The 12,169-nt window shown below is 42.7% G+C and overlaps 1 protein-coding gene across 2 annotated transcripts in view; it reads left to right on the top strand.

Annotated features, from left to right (window-relative positions):
- Positions 1-11,928, top strand: part of DDC (dopa decarboxylase) — a 57,715-nt gene extending 45,787 nt beyond the window's left edge. For both annotated transcript variants that reach the window (XM_081168562.1, XM_081168563.1), the window contains exons 11-14: positions 1,245-1,264; positions 1,507-1,605; positions 7,112-7,213; positions 7,887-11,928. In XM_081168562.1, coding sequence (XP_081024688.1) covers positions 1,245-1,264; positions 1,507-1,605; positions 7,112-7,213; positions 7,887-8,093 — 428 coding nt within the window. In that variant the 3' untranslated portion in view covers positions 8,094-11,928. The remainder of the gene's footprint in view (positions 1-1,244; positions 1,265-1,506; positions 1,606-7,111; positions 7,214-7,886) is intronic.
- The last annotated feature ends 241 nt before the right edge of the window (positions 11,929-12,169 follow it).

The raw sequence follows: 12,169 nt of genomic DNA, 5'->3' as shown, positions 1-12,169 counted from the left end.
CCTTAATTGCGCTCATCTGGGCTGCATAGAGCTGTACAAGTGAGGCTTATAATCATGGTGACAAGGGCTAATAGCTGGTGGCATTACGCTTGTTTCTGAGAGGTTGCTAGTAGCTCATTAGGCACATGGCCTGTTACGGCAACATGGAATTAGTTATCCATCCCCAGTTGTTTCAGACGTTTGCTCAAGCCCTGCATCCATTAAATTGACATCACCAGTGAGATAGAAAAACAGGTTTTTTTCTGCTGCTGATCTGGAGTTCTGCTTCATTGAGATGAAATATCTATCAATCCAATCCTGTATACCATATACACACACAGTTTTCCTTCTATCGATGTCTAAATGTTTTTAATGGTTATTTATTCCCTTTGTTTTTAGCTGTTCTTATTGTTATCTGTAAACCGCCTTGAGTCCCTCGCCCCTCCCTTGCTGCTATTAGGCTTTAAAGATAATCTTTGAGCCAATAAGCGGTTTGTGGTTTTTGAAGCCTAAAGGCAGTAGGGGGTGGGGGTGTTTTTTGGTAGGGGGAGTGAGAGCTGGAAAGGGAAGGCTTAACCTCAGCTGTAAGTGTCCTTCCCCCAATATGCCTCCTCCCACACTTAGATCTGAGAAAATCCCCTAATGCAAAGTCATAGCTATTTTTTGGGGGGGGCGGGCTAGCCAGTATTTTTTTGCCCCGGGTGAAGCCTCCAGAGGGGGTGTCATTGAGGCTCCCAGCCTGTGTGTGTGTGTGTGTGTGTGTGTGTGTGTGCAAATGCTTGTGCCAAACTGGGCCTTTGACCCGGGTGAAATAAAGTTGGTTTCCCCCCTGCCTTATGGAGCCAAGTAGGGGTTTCTCTCCCCCCCCAAGCTTAACCACAGAGCTGGGGGCATTTTCAGTAGGGGATCACAGCTGTGACCCCCCTCCCACAATGGTTCTCTTTACATCACATCCAGCGTGGGAAAGGGACATTTTTTAAAAGCCTAATTGCAGCACTGGGAGGAGGAAGGCAGGTGGGGAGGCCCCACGGGTGGCCAGTGGCCTGGCAGTTCCACCCCCCCCTCCTGAATTCTAGGTTCATGGAGGGGAGGGACGGGTGCCCTGCAATATATTTATATTGTTACAGAAGTTGGACGCCACAACCACTCTCTGCTGAGAGGTTTCAAGGATCCGACTTCCCACAGTATCATAATATGACATTGTAGTTGTGAATGTGTGTTTATATAATATTACATTATATGTTTTTCTCCCCACCAACATACAGGACTTATTACAGATTATAGGGTAAGTACAGAACATTATTTCATCACAATATTTTCATTTCTCACTCGTGTTGGAATGCTTCAGGAGAGAAAAGCGCTGTTCACTATCCACCTATCTGTGTGCTGACCCTTAAGAACTCTGGGATCGGCCACCATATTTGGCTTCTTGAGCATTCTACTATGAAATCTGTAAGGTGTGGGCAGTTTCCTCTGATGCAGATTCTGTTCTGTATCAAAAATAATCTTATTCGATCTCTCCTCCAGCACTGGCAGATCCCCTTAGGCCGTCGGTTCCGTTCCTTGAAGATGTGGTTTGTGTTTCGGATGTATGGAGTGAAAGGACTGCAAGAGTATATCCGCAAGGTGAATGCATTTTATTTTAGCACTGAATACTCAAAGGGCAAGAAAAGATGAGAGGGAGCTTTACAGATGAACACAGGCTTTTTTTGAATCTCATTTCTCCTTTTTTGAGAGATGTACAAGCTTGGTGGATCAGGGGGATGTTGTAGATGTAATGTATCTTGATTTCCGTAAGGCTTTTGACAAAGTCCCCCATGATCTTCTTCTGGAAAAGCAGGCACAATATGGACTAGGTGAGATAACTGTGAGGTGGATTTGTAGCTGGTTGACTGAGAGAACCCAAAGAGTGCTCACTAACGGTTCCTCTTCATCCTGCTGAAGTCCCCCAGAACCAACAGTCTGGGAGTCCAAACACCACCTCCGAGACCAGCTCTGTCACCTCAGGCAGGGAGACTGCTGGGCAGCAAGGGAGCAGTAAACCAGAAGAATCCCTTGGCCATCCTGATTGCTCAATGCCAGGAACACAGACTCTGGATTCCACCCGCAACTGGACAGAGAGACTGGAGAGGGAGGGGGAGAGAGAATCTCTATAGACCACAACAGCTCCGCCTCCCAGACCCTCAAGTCTGCCCTGATGCCACACTGAGTACCCAGGTGGGTACAGCTGGGTGAGACCATCCCCACTCTGTTCACCCACCAGGTCTCAGTGATGTCAAGGATGAGAGAGGTCTTACTCCAAGCCAACCAGGCATTCAACAACAGTAGCTGCAGTCCCGAGGGCTGGCTGATAGAACAACCACAATTCCCCAGGCTGGAGCAGGGGCTGGCAAACAGCACAGTCACCAACTGCTTGTGCCCCTTACCTGGCCTGCCCCCATCTCCCCCTGCCCTGAACTACTGCAATTGCCCTCGATGCACATTCTTCAGACTAAACAACACCCACCCACTCAAGTTAAAAACAATTACAGCAGTACAGACAATGTAAAACTTCAGTCTGCCAGGTCCCGCCCTCACAGGAGGGGGAGCAGGAGCCGCAAGACTTGAGTCCTCGCTGCCGTCTCTTCCAGCTACAGTCTTACGGCCGAGGCGGCCTCCGCTTCTTGCACTGCTATGATCTTTGGGCCTCCTCTGCAGACCCAGTTTTTGGGGTCTGGACCCTGTTTTAATAGCCCTGATGTAAGAGACCAACAGGCACGGAGCAGGTCCACAAAATTCCTATTAAAATAAAAACAAAAAAACCCCAGGAACGATTCTGAAGGGCCCACACACAGCAAACTTTTCGGCAGTTTTGATATTTAATTTGTAAGTGGCAATACTTTTTAAAGGCAACATCTGTGTTCATAAGCTTAGAAATTAGATGCCGCTGAAGAAAACAGGACTGGCTTCTGAGTAAATCTACACAGGTCTGGCTGTAAAGTATCTTGTTGCAGCTGCAGAAGAAGAATTTCAGTTCAGCATTGTAAGAGCCAAAGCTCTGGGCGCCTCCCAGTGGTTTTATTAAGTACTACTTGTTATATAGATTAATACTGTAATTATAACAGATTTACAATTTAAAACTTCAGCGAACTATTATTTTCCTGTAGAACAGCTGCTCTAATGCAAGGAAAGTCCCACATTTTAATCTAGTTTCTCCTTTGTAGTTTAGTAACATAAAAGCTATGCAGAGGCCATTTGAGGTTTTGAGGAGCAATTTGGAATCCCCCCACCCACCCAATTGATACCGTGCTCCAGATTAGTCTATCAGTTCTAAGTTTCTGGAACAAATTAAATATAGTGAAAAGGTTGCCACACTGATTGAGAACTGACCTTCAGCATATGAACCTGCTAAACAACATAGAATCAGAGAATTGTAGAGTTTGGAAGGGACTCTGAGGGTCATCTAGTCCAACCCCTGCAATGCAGGAACATACTAATAACCACATAGTACAGAATATATTCACAACACACACACACACACACACACACACACACGAGTCCTTTTTCTGGGGGGACGCAGGGATGTGCATACCCCTAAACATTTTGTGAATCTTTGTCCTTTTGTCCATTTACTGTATTTATTTCCCCCAATTTGAACTATAAAATTGTGATTTTCTTGAGTCAAAATGAGAGTACCCCTAAACATTTTTAAAGAAAAAAAGCACTGCACACACACACACACACACACACACACACAGAAGACAATTAGTTTTGTATCTTGTAGACATTTCCATATTCTGTGCTCAACAGATTCCACTGAAATCTTCCTGTGAAAAGTGAGATCCAGTTTCCATATCCTGACATTGTAGCTACTGCTGCCAAGGATGCATTCATGCGTGACAGAGTCTGTGCAAAGACTTCTGCAGATGCAATGCTTCTAAAAATGTGTCTAGCCCAGGGTGGTCCAAGCAGCAGCCCATGGCCCACATTCAGCCCAAGAGGCATTTTTTTGGCAGCCCTCAGCAACATTCAAGAAAATAATCTGAAAGCCTTACTGGAGGGTGGGGATAGGATTAGATAGCTAGAAAAAGTTTGTGGCAAGGAAATACATAGGCACAAAAGGAGAATTCCTGGATGCTAAAATCCAAGTTTGGGGCAAGTGAGAGAACTCCAGCAGAGATTTAAAATCACAAAATATGCAGCAAAGTAAAACCTGAAGTATAGGCTCTTGGACTTTTAAAATATGCTTTCCTAAGTTCTTTCCAAAGTTTTCTTCTTCACCTAACATAGAAAAAGTATACACATTTGGTAAGTTAAAAGTGGTTTACTTACAAACTCTTCGAAGGTCATGTTCATGTACTTTTCCACACAGCATTCAGAAAAAGTTGCATAGGCAGTAAAACTCAGTTTAGCTCCAAAGTGGTGAAAGTTCCTAAATTATTGTTATAGGAACTCAAGAGAGGCTTGTTAGAGGCATGCGGTCTGAGATTGGTGCAACCTGCTCAGACCTCACATGTTACGCTTCTCAGGTAGACTGAAGTACAATAATAGGCTTCCTCCCAAGGCGAGGGGGAGGGACTTAGCTAACTCCAGAATAAGAATAAGAATAATTTTATACCCCACCCATCCAGACGGGTCTCCCCAGCCACTCTGGGCGGCTTCCAACAGAATATTAAAAACACAATAAAACGTCAAACATTAAAAACTTCTCTAAACAGAGCTGCCTTCAGATGTCTTCTAAAAGTCAGATAGAAATAAATAAATAAATAAATAAATAAATAACTTGTCCAGTAGCACCTTAGAGACCAACTAAGTTTGTTCTGGGTATAAGCTGAGAACAAACTTAGTGTGCTACTGGACAATTTTTATATATTTTTTTTTACTTTTCTAATATTTTTATTAAGGATTTTCTTGTTTTACAGAAGTAAGTGTAATGCCTCGTATTTTTTTTCCATGTAACATTTTTACAAATCCATTTCATTTGTTGAGGCATTAGGGGGAGAAGAAAAAAGAAAGAAAGAAAGAAAGGAAAAAGAAAGGGGGAGTGGGAGGAGGGAAGATGGATGGGGTTGGGGTTGGGTGGCGATGTTTCTATTATGCTTAATGTATGTAGAGTTTGGTGTCAGCGTTGCTTGTGTTCCTTTGGTGGTGAGAGAGGTTGGGGTTGGCCTAGGGTGTGATTGGCTGTGCTGATCTTTGTTTTCGTGTGTGAGTAAGGTGGGTGGGTGTTTTGGATCAGGTTAGCCATATTGATTTGTATGCTGTTGGTGGACTGGACAATTTTTTTAAAAAATAAATATTTTATTAAGTTTTCACAATAAAAAAGCATACATAGACAAAGAAAATACAGAATCACAAAAAAACAATACAATACAAAAATACAAACATTAAACACATCAAAGGGAAAAAAGAGAGAGAAAAAGGATAAAAACACATATAGTAACAAAAAACAAAAATTCCCTCTTTCTTAATTTCTCATCTTCAATTAGCTTATTTTCCCGACTTCCTCACGTCTCCCGTTCTTGTATCGCTTTTTGAAAATTAATTCAGCAAATTCATATCCTATTAATTTATGTATTGTTAGTCCAATCTTACATTTTACTTTGTTGCTAAAGCCCCTGCAATTCATTTCAATGTCCTTAACATTCATAAATTTTACAGTATTTCTGCAAATAAATTTTAAATTTCTTCCAATCTTCCTCCACCGTCTCCTCTCCCTGGTCTCGGATTCTGCCAGTCATTTCCGCCATGGACTGGACAATTAAAAAAAAAAAATTATTTTGACTGCGTCAGACCAACACGGCTACCTACCTGAATCCAAAAGTCAGATAGTTGTTTATTTCCTTGACATCTGATGGGAGGGCGTTCCACAGGGTGGGCGCCACTACGAGAAGGCCCTCTGCCTAGTCCCCTGTAACCTCACTTCTTGCAGTGAGGGAACCGCCAGAAGGCCCTCAGAGCTGGACCTCAGTGTCCGGGCAGAACGATAGGAGTGAAGATGCTCCTTCAGGCATACTGAGCCAAGGCCATTTAGGGCTTGAAAGGTCAGCACCAACACTTTGAATTGTGCTCGGAAACGTATTGGGAGCCAATGTAGTTCTTTCAGGACTGGTGTAATATGGTCTTGGCAGCCACTCCCAGTCACCAGTCTAGCTGCCACATTCTGGATTAATTGCAGTTTCCGAGCCACCTTCAAAGGTAGCCCCATGTAGAGTGCATTGCAGTAGCCCAAGCAGGAGATAACTAGAGCATGCAGCACTTTGACAAGATAGTCAGCGGGCAGGTAGGGTCTCAGCCTGCGTACCAGATGGAGCTGGTAGACAGCTGCCCTGGACACAGAATTGACTTGCGCCTCCATGGACAACTGTGAGTCCAAAATGACTCCCAGGCTGCACACCTGGTCCTTCAGGGGCACAGTTACCCCATTCAGGACCAGGGAGTCCTCCACACCCGCCCGCCCCCTGTCCCCCAAAAACAATACTTCTGTCTTGTCAGGATTCTGTTTGCTGCCAACCTCCTCCAGACACTCACACAGGAGAATCACTGCCTTCACTGGTTCTGATTTAAAAGATAGGTAGAGCTGGATATCATCCGCATACTGATGAACACCCAGCCCAAACCCCCTGATGATCTCTCCCAGTGGCTTCATGTAGATGTTAAAAAGCATGGGGGAGAGGACAGAACCCCGAGGCACCTCACAAGTGAGAGCCTAGGGGTCTGAAGACTCATCCCCCAACACCACTTTCTGGATACGACCCAGGAGGGAGAAGCGGAACCACTGTATGACAGTGCCCCCAGATCCCAGCTCCTCTAGATAGTCCAGACGGTTATGGTCGATGGTATCAAAGGCCGCTGAGAGATCCAGCAGAACTAGGAAACAGCTCTCACCTTTGTCCCTAGCCTGCCGGAGATCATCAACCAGTGCGACCAAGGCAGTTTCAGTCCCATGAAGGGATCCAAATGGTCCGCATCCTCCAGGCGTGCCTGGATTGTTCAGTAACCACTCACTCAATCACCTTCATGCATTCATGAGACTTAAGCATGTTGGCTATATGAAGCTGGTTATCTCCCAGAAAGAATGTCAGTTTTTCGGTTCTTCTGCTTCTGCTTCTTTTGATGGATTTTGTTTTATAACTTTTCATTATCATTTTAGCATGTTAAGCTGGCACATGAATTTAAGGACTTGGTGTTGCAGGATGATCGATTTGAGATCTGTGCTGATGTCATTTTGGGACTGGTGTGCTTCCGACTAAAGGTAAATTTGCAGTAATTTCCAGCTCTTATATTATTTGTTGCAACTTAGAGGCCTCAAATTTCAAAAGCCACAATCTCCCAGCACTACTTTCTGGTGATGACACTACTGTAAGACACATTTTTGTATGCCTTCCTTCCGCCCCCCAGACACATATTTTCAATGCATTCCAACCATAAAACATGTGGTTTTTGTATACATTTTGTGCACCAAAACTGCATTGCAAAATCTGGAAACTGCATTACCTGATGAAGAGGTCTGATCTGTAATTAAGTTTGGGACCTTCAAATTGGGTCACTCGGCTGTGAAAAGCAGAATGAACATTAAGCCTACCCTGGAATGTAATTTTAGCATGCAGTTTTAACATGGGGTTTTAGTAAGTATAAATGTTTTTAAATGGCTGATTATATAGGTAAACTTGTTTTTAATGTGTGTTTTTATTTTGTGCTTTTAATGAATATTTTAGGTTGCCTTTTGTAAACTGCTTAGGGGACTTTTGTCTGCATAAGCGGTATATAAATGTTGCTAAAAATAAATAAATGTGGGTGTGGCTTACTCCAAATTGAGTCATGTATCTGCAGGCTGAAGGTTGCCCACCCAAGATGGTCCTGGCAGAGCTACCAGAATGAGAGTGTGATGTTAATGACCACTCTTGCTTGTTTTATCTTTATTCTAGGGTACTAATGAACTGAATGAAGCACTACTTAGAAACATAAACGCTTCCAGGAAGATTCATCTTGTTCCCTGTAACCTGAGAGGGAAATTTGTGTTGCGTTTTGCAGTTTGCGCCCGCACCGTGGAGTCTGCCCATGTTCAGTTTGCCTGGAAGCACATTACGAAGTTGGCAGGGGAACTTCTAAAAGCACAGAAGCAGCAAGAATAATGGCTAAAATTCACTTGAAGATTTAAGGAATTAGGAAGGACAAACTGTAGCGATGAATTATTTCGCTTCTGGCATGACTGATACATGCAAAACTACCATAATCAAACTGTGCTGCTATAACCCAAATCCAGGAAGTATGTAGATAAAAACACTAAGCACTGCTTTGCTGGGTCAGTCCAAGTTCCTTATGGTCCAGCATTCTGTATCCAAGAGCCCCAATCAGATGCCTGTGAGGCCCCTCAAGCACTGACAGCCTCCTCCTGTGGTTTGTTGCCAGTGTCTGGAATGCAGAAGGATATACTGGTTCTGTACATGGCAGTTCCATTTAGGAATCGTGGCTAATAATAATTTCTCACAAACCTTCCCTCTATGCATTTGGTCTAAAAGCGTGTGGGCCCCACACTTCTAAGCCACCCCCTTAGCTTGTGGCAGGTGGAATCAGCACGCAGGAAAAGCAGACAAGATTAAAATCTTAGTTTTTTTTAAACAAACTCATAAGCAATCATTTTGTGGAGGGTATGAGAGGAGGTAGTAAAGAATAGAAATGGTATCATAGCTGATACTGTTCAGATTGAAAATCAAAAATATATGGAAAACTTTTGGGGGGTTTGTGAAGCTCACTTAATTGTTCCCTTTTCCAGACTATTGAATCACTCACTTTATTTTTGATATTTTCAGAGTTGAGAATTCCTGCGTAGTTTCCTAGGTTGTTTCAAGGTTGCTACCCTGAAGGAGCAATCCTTGTTTCAGTGGACAGGCATTCTTGCCCAGCTCCTCTCGTATACCTGAATCACACCCATCATGGCATATCCTTGCTGCTTACGGCAGAATGTTGGCCGTGTCTCTTGGTCCAAAAGAAAGAAACATCTAGTCTTTTTTCTTTGTTTGCTAGTCACCACAGCCTCCTTGGTTTTGTGAAAGGAACAAAACCTGGTCAAATTAACAGTTAGTTATCACAAGAACATTTATTGGATAAACACATCCTTTGGAATCATGTCAAAAATGTATTTGCCATTATGGTAGTTTTGCTAGTATTGGGCAAGCTGTTGATGACACGTACAAAATCCGAATTAAGAAAGTATTAATAACACAGATATATCTAACACCCTGATTCTAGGTACATTACAGTGAAGCAAGTTTATTTCTGCGTAGCTTTCATTGAAATATTGATCTGGATTGCTGTTGTAATTCTCAAATGTGCTTGTGTGTATTGATTCACAATTCAGTATCTGGGTAGGTACAGGCAACTCTCCATTTGTGCGTGACTGGCATGCACACGACCGCTGGCACATGCATTGTTATCGGCACCACAGGACAGGAACAGGGCGGGGGTGGAGCGGGGCAGCCTTGCGTGTGTCCCACTGATGCACACGGTGCCTCAGAATGCAACCGCTGCGTACATGGGGAGTTGCCAGTGGCCACCTCAAGTTCTTCAGTGCTTAACTCTGAATAACCGGCAAGCTTGGTTTGTGACTGTATTTCTCTGACTTGCACGTGGGGCTAACTTGTTTTGAATAGTCTGTCATACAAAAAGCTATTTCCACACAGAAAACTGTACACACACCCATGGCGAGTATACGAATAGTTTAGAACCGTTCTTTTGGCATCTAATTTTCTATGTGCAAATAATTAGTTTTCAATCATGTAAGACTTTGTCTAGAGTTGGAAGTTATACAACCCAGAAACAAGATTACCATGTCATTGAGAAGTAGGCACTAGTTAAGCTAAGCAATACACACAATTATGGTTAGTTTGCTTTTAAGTTTTTATCACTAGATGCATCAAAACTCTAATAATTAGAAACCAGTACGCCTGTGCCTTTGATACCTGGCTTGCATGGGAGAGGGGCAGGGGGAGGGTTGGTTGGTTGGTTGGGGGGTGTTGCTGTTGTTGAGCTTTGATTTGATTTTTGGATCTTTATTTTGGATCTTATGATTTATGTGGAAATTGTTCAGTTTTTTCATGCTTCATTTATTGTTTACGACTACTTTTGTTCTGTGTGTAGTTCTGTTGTTTTTTTATGTTGCAAGCTGCCTTGAGCGTGGTTTGAACTGTGGAAAGTCAGCATACAGACAAAATGGTTGATCGAGTGATTCACAGAATTGTAGAGCTGTAGAGTTGGACAGGAGCAAGGGGGTCCTCTAGTCCAGCCCATGTGGGGCTTGAACCCACAACCTTGAGATTAAGAGTCTCATGCTCTTCCAGCTGAGCTTGATTGACAGCACATCCCAGAATCCCCACTGATTCAGGAAGATTCAGGAAGCCTGCAGTGCATCTCAAGCAAAACAACAAACATTTTGTTGTGTTCTAATTCCCATCTCTAGGTAAATACAAGTTGTTAAATATTGGTATTTTGGTTTGCTACATTTTAAAATCTGTATAGTGCCTCGCCTCCCTGTCTCACAGCGGAAACATTAACACATGGACACAAAGTCTGGCTACATCGCCACTATCATTTCTGTACTGGTGTTAAGAAATCACCCTAGCCAATATAGTGGCATTGAGGTGTGGCTGTTGGACGAGGGCACCCCATTTGGCCATGAACCACGTGCCCAAAGGTCAGTCGCTATTTCTCAGTGAGGATGAAATGTGTCGTGTGGAGAAATGGGTGGGAGAGAACTGAGCATGTCTCCTTGATGGGAAGCTAGGCTAGAAACATAATGAATGAATAAAAAGGCATTTCAAGGGAGAACATTTTCATTACCAAAGACATTTGTATACTCCAGATTGTAAAAGAATAGTACTTGTACAACAAATGGATCTTTAATAACCTAGAGCTATTGTGGCATTCCAGATTTCACCATCTATCATGGCTGATAATATTAATTGCCTGTGAACATTTACTGGACAAAAGAATAAACTGTTTCATCTCTCTGAGGTCCTTTCTCATCTTCTTTGCCCCACTGACATACCAACAGAGTTTTAACAATAAAACACATTGAGCATTTTCTTTAACCGCAATTGATACAGTATCTGAAAGAATTCAGAAACTCATTGAATTCCCTTTCTAGTTCTAAATTAAGGAAATAATTGATTTACAGTATTAGCTGTAGATTATGCTTTATGCCAAGGCAATGTGAAGTTTCTGAAGTTTTCTGTGTGCTCTGGGTACCTAAAACTCTCTGCTCTGATGCTATAGTGAACTCTGTTGTGAAATTGCTGCCGCTGGCTCCCACCATTTAAGAAAATGCTATTTTATTTATTTCTTTTTGCTGACAGGTCTCCTGAGGTTTTATAGCTGCATTGACAGGCAGAAATTCAGCAGGTGCCTAGCTGTGCAGGGGGAAACCTGTAACAGTAGTCCTGTCAGGGGGAAAAGGAGACAAGCCGATCAATAGTGATGTAATATGGCAAAGGCTTCTTGCATTCAATCTCGTTTAGTGGATAGCTGAAGTGCTGCACTGTTGTGCTTATATTGTCTTATCCACTGCTTGTAAAATGTGTGTGTCTGGACATGCCTGGCACTATTTTTCCACCTAATCACTCATTCATAGATTTACTGAGCGAGGATCCAATGTGTCTTTTCAGCAAAACCTCACAAAGCTGCTGAAATTATTTATTGTTAGCTGTTATTTTGTAATATCATAAATGCACTTAAGCAGAAAATCAAACCTCAAAGGTACAGTAGGATGAGGAAAAATGATTTGATATTGCAGTGTTCACTCATTTTGTACAAGAATAATATTTGTGTACAAGAGATTATATATATGCACTTCCTTATCGGTTAATATATTTTAAAATAGATGTTAATTCCGCTATTGTGCATGATACTGTGTATTGCTAAATTGTATGGCAACACACCAGACTGCATTAAAACTGATGCTGTAAGATTGCATTTCTCTCTTCATTCTTGCTTTCAATATTCTGATGGGGTTTGGCTGGGAGTTTTTAAATTAATGGTTGCTATTATACATAGGCTCATAGCTGATGAAATAAAATGACAGGGGACCCTGATACACTGGCCATGGCTTTGCTCACCAATGAAAATCTACATTCAAGTTGGTTCTGGATCTAATTTTGTAAGCATTTCCCCCTTCGACAGGAGGGCCCCTTGCTGAGCCTTCTCTTTCCCTTGC

The sequence above is a fragment of the Podarcis bocagei genome (assembly GCF_964188305.1).
Source record: "Podarcis bocagei genome assembly, chromosome: 13".
Classification (NCBI taxonomy): Eukaryota; Metazoa; Chordata; class Lepidosauria; order Squamata; family Lacertidae; genus Podarcis; species Podarcis bocagei.
Note: the sequence above shows the minus strand (reverse complement) of the source record. Positions and strands in the feature narration are given on the sequence as shown.